Source organism: Octopus bimaculoides, chromosome 1 (assembly GCF_001194135.2).
Source record: "Octopus bimaculoides isolate UCB-OBI-ISO-001 chromosome 1, ASM119413v2, whole genome shotgun sequence".
NCBI lineage: Eukaryota > Metazoa > Mollusca > Cephalopoda > Octopoda > Octopodidae > Octopus > Octopus bimaculoides.
In genome coordinates this window covers 57,766,499-57,787,128 of record NC_068981.1, presented here as the reverse complement: position 1 = coordinate 57,787,128, position 20,630 = coordinate 57,766,499, and the positions used below count along the sequence as shown (strand labels likewise).

Below are 20,630 nucleotides of genomic sequence, written 5' to 3'. Positions count from 1 at the left end.
AAAAAAAAAAAAAAATTTCTGAAAAAAGTTAAAAATGAAGAGATTAGTGATGGTGGTGGGGAGATTTCAAAATGTCGATTTTTGCCAATTTATTTGCAGATTCGTATTCTCCGTAGCCGAAAACGGGGGTTTGTGTAGAAATAAAAAATTAAATTAAAAAAGGGGTGTTTTTGGTGGGGTGCAAAAGGAAGTCTTGTCCATGAAAACATGTCTAACCAGTGAGGGTTGGCAGTAGGAAGGGTATCTGGCAATAAATGTGTCTCTACAGATTCTATTTGACAAGTGCGATGATGACAGAAATGTATATACGCTCGTGCGTGCATTTTGTGTGTATTTGTCAAATCACAGTTAAAAAGTTGAATAATCTCATTCCATACATTTACGTCTTATTTCTTTACTGCCTACAAGGGGCTACACACAGATGGGACAAACAAGGACAGACAAACAGATTAAGTCGATTATAGCGACCCCAGTGCGTAACTGGTACTTATTTAATCGACCCCGAATGGTTGAAAGGCAAAGTCGACCTCGGCGGAATTTGAACTCAGAACGTAGCGGCAGACGAAATACCACTAAGCATTTCGACCAGTCTGCTAACGTTTCTGCCAGCTCACCGCCATACATGTACGTTTGCCATCTCCAATCTATAAGTGGCATGCAACAAAATAGCTTCCACATAGCAGGCTCATCGCCAGACTTTTGTACCTGGGGATGCTTCACAATATTTTCAGTGGACACTAATTTGTAATAATGCTAACGTAGAGTTTCGAAATAAGGGTACCGCTGTAAATTTGAGGGCGCACGATTGACTAGTGAGGGGGCAGTGCCATCTAGTGCATCCCCTTAGCGACGGGCATGCTATGTAGTTTCTCGATCTACAAAATAATAGCCAAATCTTCTTCAAATCCCAATCGATCTTCTTGTAGAAAAAAAGAAAAGAAAGAAAAAAAGAACACGCATCAGAATAAAGTAGTCCCGCATATATTTATATCTGAAAATAAGATGAAATGGTCACGACTGTAATGCCTTTTCGTTAAAAAAGGAATTACAGCTGACCAGCGCTACAAATACAGTAATAACTATCAATGCGGCTTCCTAAAAACATCAACATTTCGCAGCATAGGTGTGTGATATTGCTCTTCTGCCATTAGCTGAAATTCTGAACCACGTGGCCGTCTTAGAAAATTGCATAATAGAAATCCAATACAAGTCATTCAGTTGCTGAACTCCTGTTTACAACGTATTGAACACCAGGTAGGCTGTAAATGTTTTCAATTGTTTATAGTTCGAGCTCACTCAATTCACTAAAATTAAACTATGTTGATAATCGATTGTTTATTTATTTTTTTGTTTTTCATCGTATAGCATTCCCGTATCTAAACCTGTATTCAAATCTTATGTTGTGTGTTTGTAAATAAAATGTTTTCTATGTTGTTTTCTAGACCAAGGTTAGTCCCGACTGAGCAGAGTTATTATCAGAAATGTTCCAAGATGATAATTCCATCTTTTTGTACATTTAACTCCTGCATTGTTTAATGTGTCATGTCTTTCTTTCTTCGATGGGCAGAGTGAAGTTTGGCTGCTATTTTTAACTGCTCGAGTAAACCACCTTGAGGCTCATCTCTTGGTTGTTGGCAAAAGCGAAATATTTCACCCCTGTTTCCATCCAGTAGGGTTGTAACGTCGATTCCTCCATAGAAGACCTGTTTCACATTAACTGCTAATGTATTTGGGATATGCATCGCTTGAGGCTTTAACCACATCTAAAATCATTTTGTATTTTATTAGTGTATTGGAAGAGTTTGAAATAGATTAAATAGATTGAAATTTAGTTTCAAATGTTGCACAAGATATGTGCAACGTTTATGGATATTTAAATTTTCTGTATTTCCATCTATCTGTACACCATTCAGTACTTTTTAAGCATGCCGAAGATGAGGGAGATGAGAAATCCGTTTCAATATGGACTTTTATCATAAGCACAATGTTGCACGTTTCAACAGTGATTTCCAACATGCACAATTCCTGTTTATTTTCAAAGGGATATATTTTTAAGCCTAAAAAGAGCTAACATTAAATTTCCGTATTAACCCGCACCCCACTCACATGCTTTTCTCTCGCTATCTGTTAATTTTTTAATGCTGTTTTCTCAGCAATCGTGATATTCATATTCCTCAGTAACCGTTCGTGTTCTATAGTTTTAGTTTTGTATTGTTTTTACTCAAGTAAATACCACGATTAAGGTCAGGTACAGACAATAGGGTCACCTCCACGTCTTACACTAACATATTTTTCCATGATTCATTTTGGTTATGAATGTGTAAGCCAAACATTTCTTTCTGTCGTATTGCTACGTATACACAGATGGAATTTTCCGATACTGTAACAGCATTCAGTGTGTTGTTATTGATATTGCGTTATCAGTTGCTATTACATTGCATGTTAAGATCTAAATGTTATAAGAAATTATTAATACACAAAGATTGTAATATTTTTTTTTATCTCGTGGATAAACAGAAAAAGAATTTGGCTGTAAAAATAAAGAAAAATTAATTTCTTGATTTACACTCTTTACATTTTCAATTATCTTTTTATATACTGAAATTGTTTATTTTAATTTATATGATTAATAACCAACTTAATATTGATTAATAAAGAATATGTTATTTACGAATAACATGAGAGAAAGTAAAGAAAATAAAGTATAGATAAGACAAAAGCAAGAAGCGTTATCTAACTAAATCTTTTAAAAAATGTTTACATTGAAGGAATATTTTTCTTAATATTCTTTTCTTGTACAAGATTAAAATAATGATACATCTATCCAATCTCCTGCTTTTATACATTAAGTGTACATGCACTTCACACTTTACGGTTTCACCCTTAAACTAATGGACACTCCACGTTTTATAAGGTTTCGTCTCTTTTTTTTTTTTTTCTCATCTTTTTTGTTGTGTTATCACTTAACACGTTGGTTTACGTTGTAACAACACGACTGGTTTATTATTCTGCATGATATACCGCAAATTGTAGTACCACCGTGCTGTGTGTTTAAAGCAAAATGAAAGATTCGTTATTTCTTATTGCAAGTTGTTTTTCCCCACTTCATTTTCAGGAATTGAAAGTTATTTAATTTCTCTCATTTCTACGACTTATTTATCACCACTACTACGTTATCACATAGATCTATGATTGATCAAACACTATGCTATTATTTTTTTAACAATTTCTTTTCTCAGTAATTCAGATGTGATTTTTTTTATCCAGTAGTTATAGAGACACTGAAGTTAAAAAATAACAGCACATCTTGAAAAAGCTCTCATATTGATGGCAACTTGTATACATCTTCAGAAAGGAAAGAATATTGAGTTTTTAATAGATTGCATATACTACTAGTTCTTGCAAAAGAACACATAACTAGAATCTTATGTGTCCACTGTACTTTATTGTAATTTTGAATTGAGTTATAAAATATTTTATTACATAGTTACATGCGTATCATTGATTCTGTATAACTCGTTTGATCAGCATTTGCAAAAAAAAAAAAAAAAAAAAACTTCGTTTGACTGGCCAGAAAACCCACCCAACCTATCCATTATTTCAAGCTTTCTATCGAAATCGACGTTTCTTATCTTAGTATTTTATAAGTGAATTATTGATTGATCTCCTCCTCAGGTTTGTTTCCCGAACTGCTTCATCTCTGATTAACTACATTCTTGTAAGCTCAGACAGGTTCTACCTTGATTTCACGTCCCATTAGCCAGCTGTGAGACAAAAGTTTTCATCTTTGTAACCGAGATTTCTCTTCTTTTGGGGCGTTCCCGCTCAGTAGAGGTTTCGTTACACGAGTGTTTCTTTCATGCCAGTTAGCTTGGATGACCTTATCTTTCCAAGTGATATTCACCTCTCCTTGGTGTGTCATCAAAACTGTATATAATTTGTTTTACCAGTCCACGTTATAATACCCATGCCTGATTCATGCAATAGGATGTACTGTGGAAAACAAGAGTACATTAACTATCAAACAACATTCTTCTCACTAACATATTTGTGAACTTAACCTTATCTTTTAGTGTGGCATCAGCTTAACCAACAATATTCATACATTAGTCCATCATTAAGGTTTGTTTTCATCATCATCATTATCTTTTATTATTAGTAACAGTAGTGGTGGTGAGCTGGCAGAATTGTCACCATGCTGAACAAAATGCTTAGCAACATTTCACCTGTCTTTACATTCTAAGCTGAAATGCTGCCAAGGTTGACGTTGCCTTTCATCCTTTCAGAGTTGATTGTAGTAAGTACTAGTTGAGCATGGGGATGGGGAGTCGATCAAATTGACTATTCCTGCTTCTGCAAACTTTCAGGCCTTGTTCCTTTAGTAGAAAGGATTATCTTGGCAAACATAGGATTCTTCTGTAATGTACATTGGAAGTCAAGGCACATATTGCTGCAATACTAACCTGTAAAATTAAATGCCTTTTTAACTGCAGTGGTCTTATAAAGGTTGCTGCTAAGCTCTGGTTTCATGACATTAAAAAGTTGAGAGATAAATCTCTTCTAGGATGGGATACTACCTTATCTCAAATAACATGTCCAGATGATCCCTATTATATATTAGCAATAGCTAAGTGAACAGAGCACTTTAGAATGAAGTGCTTTTTTCAGAAGCTAAATGAAACACCAGCAGTGAATATAAATTCACATTGCTCTGAAGAAAGAATTTTGGTGACCTTCATAGTTTTCTCAATTGTACTATGAACTGTAATACATTTTTAAAAAAAAGTGCTACTATTAGTTTTTCTTTTCTGCTTCTACTGATCACTATGAAAGTGGTTTAATGTGCTTGGAAAGTTGTACAAAGTGAAGGTGTTTGGTTTAAATATTGATCTCTTTCAACTTACTGAAAAGCTATTTTGTGCAGGAGACGACATAATCAATCTGAATGTATCCTAGTACAGTATAGCACTCATTTTGTTAATGAAAAGCAACGATGAATCTTGTGTGGATTTTGAACTCAGAAACATGAAGTATAAAACTAACTACAGTAATACAAGACTTGATGTAAGAATTAAAAATATTGTTGAAGTTATTTTACATGTTGCTCTATATAATTCTTCCCTTTCTCATATTTAACAAGCAAATAAATATGTATAAATTCAACAGTATATTATTAACAATATCTTTTCATATTTATTTTACTATTTTCCTGGAAAGAGAAGTCATTTTAGTTAGTTCAAATAGTTTATTCTTAATCAGTATCATCACATTACTTTTAATTTTATTTTCAGACTCTACTAACATGTGGTCGGCATCCCTTTCAAAGTTGCATAAGTTTCCATCTTTACGTATAGTGAGTCAACGATATTTTGGCGACAAAAGAAGGGTTCTAGCTATTCGTAGAGAAGATGTTAATGTTTGGGAAAGAAGAGCCCCCCTGTCTCCAGCACATGTAAAACAACTTGTGAAAGATGGTATCAAAGTCATTGTACAACCTTCAAATCGTAGGGCGTACAGTATGATGGTAAGTTCTCAATGTTTATAGTGACTACATATTCTTTGTATAGCTATGAAATCAGCAAAAAAGGGCTAGTTTCCTTTTCAAAGCCAAAAACGCCCAATTATCCTTGAACAAAGCTAACTGTATACACAGCTTAAATGTACCTTACACTAGAATATAGTTTTGAAACCTAGAACAGTGCACCCCCAATCACTTCACAACAACCTCCAGTTTTGACAGCATGTCTTCCATTACACCTTGGGGTTTACTCTGTATGCATCAAATGCTTTAATCTCTCTCTCTCTCCCTCTCATTCACTCACTCAGGATATTTGCTGATCTTTTGGAATTACAGTGTGTCCTATTCTCAAGAAAGACAACTCCCTGACCATGCCAACTATCATCCTATTACACTCACTACTCAAAAGTAACGGAAACAGCCGTTAATAATGGTGTTTTCTAGCTTTTGTGTTGCATACTCCCAGGGTTTTGATTTATTCTCCATTCTCTTCTTTCTACACATCAGTAACCTACTTAGTATCACATCCAACAACATCCATTTTTATGCAGATGACATGACCCTTCATTCTTCCCTAACTTTCCCCAGCCATGCATCATTGATTGTGTCAAACCTCCATAAACAGAGTCCTGAAAAGCAGCTTTCATTTGGGCCATGCCAATGTCTCTTTCAATGGCAATAAAATGCATGAGCACCACTCATATCAAAAAGACATTATCACACCACATTCCCTTCAACTATGAGTAGTACACAAATGGAACTCCTGCAGTCACTCCAAATATTAGGCATTGCTATTACCAAAGATCTTTCCTAATGAAAGCACCTTAACCCTTTAGCATTTAAACCGGCCATATCAGGCTCAAATATTCTACCTGTTTTATGTCCATATCAGCTGGATCTGGACTCTCACACTATTTTACAATGTCATTCTAAAAAATAATCAATCATATCATCAAAATTTCAAAGCAATGAGATAATGCATAATGAATTCCAAACAACGTGAATAAATAAGCAATACATTTGACAAAATAATCTGAATGCTAAAGGGTTAACATAGCTAGGTCTACATCCCAAAGATTGACCCTTCTCTTCTAAATCAGAAAATACTTCAGACCTCCCACCCTCCCAACAGTTACTGACACTCTACAAAGTATAGTCCACATAAGAGTATTTTCCCTACATATGGGATGCTGTTGTTGCATCACACATAGCCATCCTAGACTGTATCCCAACTGATTGCCATAAACTCACTTAGAGACACTCCAACCTCTAGTAAGTAGACTTTCTGTCTCCTCTCTACTTGACTAATAATAACCTCTGTTCCCTAGAGCTGGCTATTCTTGTGCTACATCCACTCAAACACTCACACTGCCACTCAAACACCTCACCTCCTGTTGTATCCCCCCTCTCCCAGTTCTACACTAACAGCTACACCTAGTACTTTCTCCTCAAAACCTTGGTCCTGCAATATTGACTTGCCATAGTTTAAGTAGAATGTTAATGACATCAATCTCATTGGTCCTGAGGGATCTGCAGATGTCATGTTCACTGCCCTTCTAGATCCAGCAATGCACAAAAAATGCCTTTACTCATTACATATTCTACATTGAATTGTATTCTAAAGATAGTCATCATCATGAGAAGTAGCCTTCATTATACAACAGTAAGACAAGGATGGAGTTTCTATAATATTCCTTGACTAACTAGAAAAGTAGCCAAATCTCTCTCAAAACACAACCTCCCCATTGCCAGACATGATTTTACAGAATATTAGAAATGAATGACACCACATATATGATAGCAAACTATCACATGATGTCAAGACAAGGTGACACAAACATATTCTCTTTATCTCTCCCCCTCCTCCCCACACAATCATAATGGATGTCTTACATTTTCTGTCTACCAAATCCACTTACAAGGCTTTGGTTTACCTGCAGCTATGGTAGGAGATACTTCTGTAAGATGCAATGCATCTGCCCCACCATATTCACCATTCACTTCACTCACTTCTATCTTCATCCCTACCATTTGTCATTCTCCTTTCACTCTCTTACAAACTTCCCTAACCAACTATCTTTGATTCTGTATCTCTATTCTATTTTTATTCATCTCATGTTTTGAGAGTATGTCCTGACACCTCTTCTCCACCATCCTTTCTCTCTTTCCTATTGGAGTAGCTATGTATCTCCTCTACAGCAAGGCACCAGTTTCTGTCCCTCTTAACCTCTCAGCACTGCACAAAGCCCTCTCTTTCAATATTGTAACCCCACTCTGTTAAGGGGTCTTGTTTTGCAACTAATATAGTGACCTCACTAATGCTGGTACTGTGGAAAAAAAAAACCATCAAGTACACTCTGTAAAGTAGTTGGCATTAGGAAGGACATTATGCTGTTGAAACCATGCCAAAGCATGCATTGGAGCTCAATGCAAGTCCTTTGGCTCATCAGATTCTGTTGAACATATCCAGTATGAAATACAGACGTTAAATGATGGTGACGATAAGGATTCACAATATTATCCTTATTTTGCCATGAACTGGAATATAAAGAACATGAGCTACCCACCTCTCTTTTTGTTTGTTTGTATATGTGTGTTTTGATCCATCTGTGTGTGCATGTGCATTTCACAATAGCTTTGTGATTAAAGCACTAGAGTTGTGAATTTAGGCCACAGTGCTTGAATGACATTGTAGATGTTACGTTCTTTCATTAAGAATAACATCTAATATTAATGCTATTTTTTTATGTAATGTGTGCTAGTACCAAGCATCACAGCAATCACTCTTTGATCACATTGTTAAGATTAGATTTAAAATTGTGATTAATGAATAACATTTTAATCTACATACACTCCATGTTACAGGAAAATACATGCATTCCTTAATTCATTTATGCAATTATGCAACATCAAATATTTGTTTGTTTGTTTTTAGGAATATGTACAGGTTGGTGCTGATTACCAAGAAGAAATCAATGAGGCTAGCTTGATTCTTGGTGTGAAACAAATTCCAATAGATTTACTTTTGCCAGATAAGACATATGCTTTCTTCTCACATACTATCAAAGCTCAGGAAGAAAATATGCCTCTCTTGGATGCTCTTTTAGAAAAGGTAAGTTTTTTAAATAGCAACTTTAAGAACTCGAATGTTTAACCCTTCAGCATTTAAACCAGCTATATCCGGCAAAATATTCCACTTGTTTTATGCTCAAACTGGCCAGATCTGGCCTCTCACACCAACCCTACAATATCATTCTAGAAATTAACAGTTACCTCATCAAAATCTCATAGCTACATGAAAATGCATGATTAATTAATTCAAAATAATATGAATAAATAAGCACTACTTTTGATAGAATAATGTGATTGCTAAAGGGTTAAATAATTATTTACTCCCCAAATTGAAAAAACATTACCTTCTATTTGAAGCAAATGAATTAATTATCATTTCATATAAAAGCAGAATTAATTCATCATTTGTCTCCATTGTAAATATAATTCCATCTGTAAATATAATTCTTATTGCTCATAAAAGTGCTTCTATCAATTGGTTAAACCATTCATCTTTCTCTAAAATAAAGCTTTTTCTACTTGCAAGGGATTACAGTTTTAAAGAAAGACCAGTAACCCATAAAGTCATAGGGATGTCTCTATTATTTTATATTATACTTTTAATTATTTCTTTTAGATAAATTTCCATTTTCTTTTTAATTTCTAGAATATTCGTCTCATTGATTATGAAAGAATACTAGACAGTAAAGGTCAAAGGTTGGTTGCCTTTGGAAAATATGCTGGTGTATCTGGAATGATAAATATTCTCCATGGACTAGGGTTGCGTCTTCTCGCTCTTGGACACCAAACTCCATTTATGGTAATTACTCAAGGAAAATCATTTTCTAGCTTCATCTTTTGTTCTGTACTAACACAAGTCACTGTTTATGAATATTTGAATACAAACATTTTAAAATTAATGTCAAACTGGTTACTCCTGCTGCCAGTCAAATAGAATGTCCAGTGAACATAAATAAGATGATGAAGATATAACAGAATGAAATTTAAGATAGTTATCTAACAGAGAGTTTGCTATTCCTGCTTGAGATCAGTCACATAATGTTCTATTTGAAATACATGCTCTCAAAGCAAAATTTACCTTCATTGATGTTGCTCTCATCATATTTTTTCTATAACATTTGCAAGCTCCATGTTTATTCTGGCACTTTTTATTCTGAGTTCAATTCCCAGCAAAATCAACTTTGTCCATTTTTCTGGAATGTGGACTGGCAGAAACAGCATGAGAGATGCCAAGCTGTGTTTGTTCTCGTTCTTTGCATTCTGAGTTTAAAACTCTCTGTGACCTACTTGGGTGTTAGACAATCCATTGCCTAGTTTAACACCATCAGTTGTCCCTTGGGTGCCTATAGTAGCATCCAGTTTATTGCAAGCATTTGGATCAGGTCTCTGGTTTGAAGATACCTTTCTTTGTCAGAGACTGTGCAAAGGGTGATAGGTACTTCTCTTCTGTTCTGACTAAAAGATATACAAAAAACAAGCAAACAAAAAAAATACACATACTATTTTGGTATTAAGATACCTTTGAACAGTTGTCTTACATTAACAGTGGTAAAACAGACAACCTACTCCCTGACGCTCAAGAAAGACTTTAACATTAATAACCTTAGAAATCATATTAGTTCAAATGTGCTGAAGAAAATTTGGTGTTTTCAACAGTTTTTAAATGCTTAATATTTAGACATGGAAAGTGTTACTATTGTTGCAAGTTAATACTAACAACGAGCATTAGAAGTCCAACTTGTGTTAAGAGATGTGAAAGGCTATTGCCGTCCAACATGTGCTTGTATGCAATCTCTTTCTTCATGTACCATACCTTCAGATGTTCTTGATTGGCCACCATGCCAAAGTCTGAAGATCCAGGATTTTTCTTGGGAAAGATGCAATAGTGGTTTTCTGTCAATTTTTACTGGTTAATTTACAGTTGACTTTGCTAGTCTCCTACTCTTCCAAGCTTAAGCTTTAGGCATAGGACCTATTTGGACCTTAAGCAAGGATGCTTGTTATATTAGGGCATGTCTACACAGTGGTGGGCCTATATGACAAATACCTAAGGGCCAGCCCTTTTCCAAGGCTTTAGCCACTGGCCCATCTGCTGTTTGACCTTAACTGGAGCTCTTGGCAGGTATTATAATCCCTGGCCAGAGCCAACCTGGGAATCGTGGTAACTGGCAACTAAGAAGTAACTTCATATTCTTCAAAACACACTCCTCTTTATCAGATTCAGATTTTTGTCTTGCCCAGGGCATGCATGGGAATAACTTATGTAAACCTTATTTCTTTTACATATACCAACAGATTTTTCCTGTTGAAGAGTTTAGACATTTTCTAACTTGAATATATGTAACTATCAATGCAGAAGAAAGATATGAGAATGTTTGTTTGCAAGAGAGCCAAAAAGATAGGGTGCACCAGGGGATTGGTCTATGTGTGTAGGGAGCAGTTCCCCAAGTAAGGATGCATGATATGAATCGATGATGTGTATGTGTGTGTGTGTGTATGTGTATATATATATATATATATGGGGATGAAAAAAATCCAATTTTTCACTGGCTCCACAGTCAAATACCCAATTTTGCAGAGAAAAAAGCTTTGCAAATTACATGGGTAAATATTAAATTATAAAAGTAATAGAAAATGGTGATGTATAACAATTGGCAATTCAAAAGTTAAAATTCAAAATTTATTAGCATAATAGGACCCGATAAAGAGGAGTGTGTTTTGAAGAATATGAAGTTACTTCTTAGTTGCCTGTTGTCTCGATCCCCAGGTTGGCTGTGACCAGGGATTATAATACCTGCCAAGAGCTCCAGTTAGGGTCAAACAGCAGTGGAGGTATGCTGTAACTGAGAAGACCCGGCAAATAAAATGAGTCCACAGCTGTAACCTACACCAGTGTCGCATAACCAACCCACTCAAAAGTACTTTGGATCCTAGGGCGACATGCCGTGCTTGACGAGACCTATTGAGTCAAATACATCAACATCAGCAATATCAAAATCAAATCAAATGGAAATTGTAGTTGTGAGCCCCGTGCCGGAAGCATGTAAAAAGCACCATCTGAACGTGGCCGATGCCTGTGCCGCTTTGACTGGCTTCTGTGCCGGTGGCACATAAAAAGTACCATCCAATCATAGTCAATGCCAGCTCCTCTGGCCCCTGTGCTGGTGGTATGTAAAAAGCACCCACTACACTCTTGGAGTGGTTGGTGTCAGGAAGGGCATCCAGCTGTAGAAACACTGCCAACATGGAAAACGGATGTTAAACGATGATGGTGGTGGTTATGAGTATTATTATTATTATTATAATAATACAATATAATAAATATTAAATATAAATCGCATACAAATGTTTCATTTCTCGGCCATAATAAAATTATAAAAATTCAGTTTTTTGACTAAGAATCTCCTGAGTAATTTGTTAGGTGTATTAGGATTCACATATCCAATAAGACTGAATTCAAATCTATTTGTTTACAAGTGTGAAATTATATATGCATATATCTATACATATATGTACATACCTACGTCTATATGTATACATACATGCATATATGGGTACAGGACATCACAAAAAAACGTTTAACACAATGAGAAATGAAAACAGAAAACAAACTTTTTTTTGAACAATGAAAAAAAACAGAGAGACGAGACATGCAACATAAAGAGAAAATTGTTTTCGAAATTCCCATTGTTGAAGTATTTTCATTGATAAAAAAACGCCATTTCTAGACAGATTTTCACCCTTCCTCTGTCCTTAGAAAAAATTATTTGCCCTAGGTGGGATTGAATATGCAGGTCTATGACTGAAAGCATCCAACTATAATCATCTTATTTTTCTTAAGCTATTCTTGTATCTAAAGTTATAGTATCCAAGGTAGTATGAGGGTTCACCTTTTTGATAATCGAGGCATGTGGATTAACCCTTTGGCATTTAAACTGGCCATATCTGGCCAAAATATTCCACTTGTTTCTATGTTGAAACTGACCAAATCCAGACTCATACCTACCCTACAATGTTATTCTACATTAAACAATCACACCATTGAAATCTCAGAGATATGAGATAATGCATGATTGATTCAAAATAATGTGAATAAATAAGCATTGCGTTTGATAGAATAATCTGAACACTAAATGGTTAAGGGAAATTTGGCTGCTATTTCTTATAGATCTTTCAACAACATTATAATGAACTGTAGCTTGAAGATAATGTTTGTTAAGGAAAGGTACGTAATGTTACTTCAAAGAAAACTATACAGTATTAATAAGATCTTTTGTATGTTAATATTTACACTGCATTTAGTTTAACTCTGAAAGGAAAACAGCTTATCAATATATGCTGGATTGAGATAGATAGAGCGAGAAAGATAACCTACAAATGTCATGACCTTTCAGTCCAAAATAAATTACAGTTAGAAGTCATTGAATTAAGAAAATATTCTATTTATGATTTCCTATGTAAAGTATTCTTTCGTAGTTTTCTGAAAGGAAATGTTTTTAAGTGAATAGTATGATTTTTAGAAGTTGAATACATATATATGTGTGTGTGTGTGTGAGTGTAGTCAAACCTGTGACTGTACAGATAGGAAGCTTGCTTCTCACACATCCTGTTCTAGGTGTGGCACCTAGACACTTTTTCCAAGTGTCTCCTATTATGGCCACAGGTCAGCTGAAACCATGTGAACGAATTGAAAGAAATCCATTGTGTGTGTGTGTCTTTGAGTGTGTGATCATGTGTCTCCTTGTCTCAGCATGTGATAGTTGTAGGGAGCTCCTCTATGCTAATGACCTTGCTCTAATAGCTGAGTCACTGCCAGAACAGGAGACAAAGTTTAGGGTAGAGAAGCAAGGTCTAGAATCGAAGGGCCTTAGGGTTAACCTAGCCAAAACCAAAGTCTTAGTAAGTATGAAGGCTGTCAAATCACAACCCCCACTTCAGGTAGATGGCCCTGCTCAATCTGTAGAAATGGTGTGGGTAGAAACTCCATACAGTGTACCCAGTGTAAGCTATGGACACATAAAAGGTGCAGCAATATCAAAAGAAGGTTAACTGGGAAAATAGTTTTTGTGTGAGGCAGATAGACTAGGGCAATAAACACTGAAGATGTACCGTAAACAGATTCCATCACATGCCAGGGGAAGAACACTCCTGATGTGTCTGGTGATATGATATGCTTGAGAAGACTTGTTGAGTCAAGTAAAACCAATATCGCAGCTGGAGCTAGTGCTCTTTGACTGGTTCCTATGCTGATGGCACGTAAAAAGCACCATCCGAACGTGGTCGATGCCAGGTCCACCTGACTGGCTCCTGTGCCAGTGGCACGTAAAAAGCACCAACCAATTGTGACCAATGCCAGTACCCCCGACTGGCTCCTGTGCCAGTGGCATGTGAAAAAGCACCATCCGAATGTATTTGTTGCCAGGTTTGCCTTACTGGCTCCTGTGCTGGTGGCATGTAAAAAGCACCCACTACACTCTCGGCATGGTTGGCATTAGGAAGGGCATCCAGCTGTAGAAACTCTGCCTGACCAGATTGGCGCCTGGTGCAGCCGCTGGCTCTCCAGACCTCAGTCAAACCATGCAACCCATGCCAGCATGGAAAACAGACGTTAATTTATGATGATGATTGTCTAAGCAATGTCTATTTTCTGTGAAAAACATGTCTAGCTAAGGGGAAATATTATCTTGCTTGGTAACAGTTGTGGGCTAATGAAAAGAATCTGATTGTAGAAATTCTGCCTCAGTGAATTCCATTTAGTTGATGAAAGCATATGAGCGTGGACACACACACACCATCATCATCATCATCATCATTTTATGTCTTTTTTTTCGTCTGGTATGGATTGCACAGTTTGACTGGGTCCAACAGATCAGAGAACATCTTGTTCCAATGTTTCAGTTTTGGCATGGTTTCTACCATTGGATGCTCTTCTTAAAGCCAGCTACTTTGTAGGGCATTCTGAGTGTTTCTTACATGCCACCACTACTAGTGAGGTTGCCTTGTAACTTACAAGAATAAAAAAGACCATCCCACCTCTGCAATTGAAAGGGTTAATAATAGAAGAGATGATCACTAGATGAAGTGTTGAGAATTTAACCCTTTAGCATTTTAACCAGCCATATTTGGTCAAAGTAATCTACCTGTTTCATCTTCAAACTGGTCAGATCTGGCCTCTCACACTTACCCCACAATATTATTCTAAAAATAAACAATCACATCATTGAAATCTCAGAGCTACATTAGCATGGCTAATTTTTATCAATGTGAATAAATAAGAATTACATTTACAGAAATCTGACTGTTAAAGGATTAAAGTATGGTGGAAGGTGAAAGTTTGTTGTTGTGTTAGGAAAAGGAGTAATAAAAGGGAAAGAGGAAGAGAAATCTCAGTGGTCTTTAGTTGGTGAAAGTTAAAGAGTGAAAAGCAGGATGGCAGTGTGGGTTGAGTAAGTGGAGATCCAAGGCTACCCAGCATTATTTATGGGTGTTTGGGGTGGGTAGAATGATGCCAGAAAGAAAAAAATGATGGTCAGGTCAAAGCATATACTTAAGATAATATGTCCAAGAATGTAAGAGAATGTGTGGTGACAAGAATCAAGAAGTGGAGTAATGGTTGCAAGAGTTGGGGAGAGAATGGTTACAAAAAGAGGATGGAAGTGGTCATATATATCTGCATGACACATTGGGTATTTATTTTGAGATGCTCTGTGTTTCTTTCAATTACTTTAAATATAACAAAGAATTTTGTAAAATAACTTAGTTATCATTCAGCGAGTGTTAGGAACATAAATTGGGACTAAGATTTGGTGGAAGATTTTATTCAAAACTTATGAAAACAAGACATAAGCCAGATCCAGTTTCAGCCGGGTTCGTAACAAAAGGGTTAAATGGCAGCCATTTTCAGCTTCACACACCTGTGCTCTTTCCAAAACTTGTACTATAACACTCTCAAGAGTTTCACACCCCACTTCTCTGATTTCTCTATTGATGTTCTCCACTAGGGTCTCCAGTTTGTTATTCTTCCAGGTATCCCCACAAGAAAAAATCCAGGCTAGTCAAGTCTGGGGAACATGAAGGTCATTCAAAGCAGACCTCACACATGGTTCCAGCAAGATGGAGCAACTGCTCGTACTGCAAGAGAAACAATGCAGTCGCTATGGCAGTGCCTTGGAGAGAGAATAATCTGCTACAGCAATGTCAATTGGCCTTCACGTTCTCCAGACTTGACTAGCCCAAATTTTTTCTTGTGGGGATACCTGAAAGAGACGGTTTACATCAACATGACATTTGAGGGAATCTATTTTTGTACGTTACTGGTGTATAATGTACCCACGCATCTGTCACATGTAAAAACTACTTTCTTTGTTAGTCTTCCAGTGATACTGCTGCACCTCCTATGTGTCCATATCTAGTACCTTATGGAGTTTCTCCTGGCACCATTTCTACATATTGAGCAAAGGCATCTTGAAGGGATCTTCGATTTGTTCGTTTTCCTACTTATCAATACTTTTATCTTTGTTAAATTAACTCTAGGCCCTTTGATTCCAGTCTGTGCTTCCATACCTGAAATTTCTTCTCTAGTTCTGATAGTGGGTGGATGGTCCTCTTTCTTCACCCAGAGGGAATTGTCATGAACTAAGATTTACTTTCTGGTGTTCATAATGATACTGACATTGAGATCACTTATACCCCTCAGGAGGGGTTTCAATATAGAAAAGTAAAAGTCTATGATGTCAAACTGTGAATCTGCAGGCTGATTTATTCTTGATACTGCAGAACCAGTCAATCACAGTTGCACTGGAATCCCATTGAATCAACTCTGTAGCTCTTCTAATGTCCAAGTTGATAGTATCAAAAATGCGTTTACTAACAATACCTATCTCACTTTTAGAGGGGTTGATCAGCCTGCATTTAGGGTTGGAGAGGAAATTAAGTTTATGGTCCTTAAGTGTAAATGGGGGTGAGCAGCTGTTCACACGATCCTCTACATCAAGGTGGATAGCTAACTTTTTTGCCTCTATCTTTATGTCATTGAATGTGGTGGTGCAAGTTTTTTGTATGTCTTGGTAATCATATTTGTGAAGATTCTTGCATTTGTGGGAATGCTTGTTTCATAAATGTTCTTTGTTTTGTCTGCAAGGTTATGTGCATTAGGCAATTGCTTAATTTTTGCCATGTAATCATTTAAAGATTTGATCACTATGGGTGAATGCCTTTCCAGTCACCAACCTTCACCTGTTTCCAAGCAAAGTAATATTTCCCTATGGCTTGACATCTTTACAGAAGATTGGAATTGAGTGACACTGCTTGTATGACGATGATGCTCATTTACAAATATAGCATGATGTGAAGACAAGAGGATATAAGCACACACACATGGAAGTTGATGGAAATCTGTGTGTGTGTGTGTGAATATGCATGAAGGATGCTTACAATCCTTGTTGATATTATTATTGATCACTCAAATCCATGCAGGCATAGGTTTGACATTAAATGAACAAATATATTTGTATATATAGAGCAAATGAAATAATGGTTATTGCTATCTTTCTTGGTCTTTAGTTCTTTTTTGAATGGATAAGTTAATGGAGCTTGTGAAACAGAAATGAAAAAAAATATGTTAACCCTTTTGATCCTAATCCACCTGAGACTACCTATGGTTCTCTGATATTAATTTTCTATTTTAAAGTTATCCAAGATTTTGGCAATATGCAGTGCTTGAGAAGACTTGCAAAGCCAAGTGAAATCGTAGTTCTGACCGATGCTGGTGTCACGTAACTGGCACATGTGCTGGTGGCACATAAATAGCATCCATTACACTCTGAGTGGTTGATGTTAGGAAGGGCATTCAGCCCTCAAAACCATGCCAAATCAGATTGAAATCTGGTGCAGCCCTCCAGCTTACCAGTTTCAGTCAAACCATCTAACCCATGCCAACATGGAAAGCAGACTCTAAATGATGATGATGATGAAATTAAAACCATCTATCAAAGTTCCTTGTTAATTTCTGCTAGCTTAATAATGACTAACAAAGTTATTTTTAAAATCTTTGATATTTTCAAAATTAACTGAGATAAAGACAGTGTATTTTAACAGAAATGTGGAAGCAAAAGGGTTAATGAATGTAATTTGTATTCAAATTATAACATTAGTAAAAAGCTAAAGTGAGGTATATCAGTTGTTGTGTGGCCCCGTGAGAACTATCGTGTAATTTAAACCATTCCATCTGTGACTACCACATTTTTTTCTCAGACATACTGTGTCTAAGATTGCATTATCCATTGTGATCTTCAGTTGTTGTTATATCAAACTAATCAAGCATATGTATAGTCAAACATTTGTCATGACCATCCTACCTTTTTCTTAGGCATTACATTTTTAGGACTACATTATCCACTATGTACTTCCTTTCTTTCTTCAAGGCAAGTAGAGTATGATATGAAAGTGCTATTTCAAGCAGGTCAGATAGTTACACAGAGGCTTCCTCATTAGCTCATTTAGGGAATGTAAAATGAGACATTAGATATTCATTTTTAAAGATACAAGCAACAACCTTATCAATGTAGACCAGCACTAATTTTCCTTGAATTTGAGTGATTAAATTTCATTTAATGTTCTCCTTTGTGTATCGTTTTGCAGTTTTGAATGACAAAATAGTGCAATGAAAGCTTGAGAGACACAAAATTTATCAAATAATACTAATTGCATAATAGCCAATTGCATGACTTCATGTGATCAGAGGTACCTATGAATGGGAGTGGGTAGGAATCGGATTTGAAATCTCTGTGCCCCAATAAATATAAAACTATAATTGTGTACTTGAATCTGAGTCACAGACTGAGTTCACTATAGGTTCTCTACTATTCTGTGCTCATTAATAAATAAATGATACGCAAAAAAATTTTCAGTTTTTGATTCTGTAAGTATTTGTGGATAAACTTAGCCATTCAGACTTTTGGAGGTGGAAGTAGGGCTTTGAAATGTATACAGGACAAGCTTAAAAGCTGCCCTATTGGATGGCTTTTAAGCTAAGTAACTAATCCCAAATGGGAAGATTTGCAAACAGATCTCAGACTTGTTTTGGAGAATTTGTTACAATTGCTTCCTCCAGAGTCATATTCCAAAGATGATCATATTCATCGCTAAAAATCATGTAAAAAAATATCGTTGAAAACAGTCACAGTAACGAAAACGTAGGAATCCAAAATTTCAGGATTGCAGGTCTGGATTCGGTCTGGAATGTTTTTTATTTACTCAAAGAGTCAGCCTGATTCCAAAATGGTATAAGTTGGGCTACGGCCTCTAGGAGTAAAGTTGAAAAGTGTGACACACTGACGTTCATTTATTATATTAGATATGTTTAATTTTAGGGAAACTGTATTTTAATTAAAATCATCATCATCATCATCGTTTAATGTCCACTTCCCATGCTAGCATGGGTTGGACGATTTGACTGAGGACTGGTGAACCAGATGGCTACACCAGGCTCCAATCTGATTTGGCAGAGTTTCTACAGCTGGATGCCCTTCCTAACGTCAACCACTCCGAGAGTGTAGTGGGTGATATATATATATGTATGTATGTATTAAAGCTAAAAATAAAAGGAAAATGATAGTGTTTAGTAGTTGGGTCATTATGCTGGCCACAGGAATTGCTGTTCAGGAAAGTTGTACATCATCTCCCTCTTTCTCTCACATACCCACTCTCTCTCTCCTATTGCCACCATCAACACTACTACTTTTAATGAAACATCATCAAATCTTCTTAAATTTCTCTGTCTCTCTTTCTCTCCCTCTCTTATTCTTTCTTTCTCTCTCTCTCTCTCTCTCTCTCTCTCTGTCTTCACCACCACCCTCACCATCTCTATGCCCGCTATTACTCTCACCCCAGCATGATGAAGTGTCATTGAATAGTAAGAGAAGGGGTCAAAGTGTGACACACTGACACACAGAAATTAGTTTTCTCATTTATTATATTAGAAGTGTGTTGAGCTTGTTTCAAGTAACTTATATATCTTCACTTGTGATAAATTTTCTGGTGTCTTTTGAAAGTGATCAGTATCTTTTTGATGTATGGCAGATACATTAGACTATGCATATATTCCTAGTAGCTTAAGTCAGTAATCTGCTTGTTATTGTTGAAATCATTTCTGATCATCTATGAATTTAATGTCCACAAGAGAAGCTTGGTCATAACACAGTCTCATTTCCTTTTTTCTTGAAATATAGTGTCTTATACTAATATAAGAAATTTATTTTACTACTAATTTAGAAATTACTACCAGTTGTAGTTTTGATTGATATTTTTGTGACAATATTAATAATACAGATTTGAGTGGATCTAGTCTTCAAAGCTAGCTGGTATAAGCAATAGACATGTTTCAAACTCATTTTACCTCATTAGCAAAGTATATTCTACTCAGCAAAACTAAAAGTGATCAAGAAATAAAATGTAGTGATGTTGAACATGATAAATATCCATAACATAGCTGAGGCGAAGTTACTAAAACAGTGCAGTCTCACATTGGTAATATACTATGTTATGGAATATAGTAATATAATAAGTTTTTAAGACATATTGTATCGAGCAGTGACTTTCTCAATTTTGTTGGTGGTGTGCATAATATGGGTGATTCCCTCTAATTCAATATACATAAGAATAGCCTGGGCAAAGTTTCAGAGAGCTCTTACCTCTACTGGTGATAAAGGGCCTCTCGCTCAGAGTAAAAGGCAGACTGTATGACGCATGTGTATGAACAGCCATGCTACATGGCAGTGAAACATGGGCCTTGACTGCTGAGGACATGCGTAAGCTTGCAAGGAATGAAGCCAGTATGTTCCGATGGATGAGTAATGTCAGTGTGCATACCCGACAGAGTGTAAGTACCTTGAGAGAAAAGTTGAACCTAAGAAGCATTAGTTGTGGTGTGCAAGAGAGACGATTGTGCTGGTATGGATATGTGGCGAGAATGGATGAGGATAGCTGTGTGAAAAAGTGCCACACCCTAGCAGTTGAGGGAACCCGTGGAAGAGGCAGGCCC

General features: G+C 36.2%; 1 protein-coding gene across 4 annotated transcripts in view; it reads left to right on the top strand.

The window, feature by feature from the left end:
• LOC106869155 (alpha-aminoadipic semialdehyde synthase, mitochondrial) overlaps window positions 1–20,630 on the top strand; it is a 101,852-nt gene that overhangs the window by 20,713 nt on the left and 60,509 nt on the right. For 2 of the 4 annotated variants that reach the window (XM_014914765.2, XM_014914762.2), the window contains exons 1-4: window positions 1,101–1,254; window positions 5,292–5,524; window positions 8,454–8,630; window positions 9,237–9,389. In XM_014914765.2, coding sequence (XP_014770251.1) covers window positions 5,303–5,524; window positions 8,454–8,630; window positions 9,237–9,389 — 552 coding nt within the window. In that variant the 5' untranslated portion in view covers window positions 1,101–1,254; window positions 5,292–5,302. Of the gene's footprint in view, window positions 1–1,100; window positions 1,255–4,923; window positions 5,065–5,291; window positions 5,525–8,453; window positions 8,631–9,236; window positions 9,390–20,630 lie in introns of those variants that run through there. The other 2 variants (XM_014914764.2, XM_014914763.2) reach the window with 2 other exon arrangements.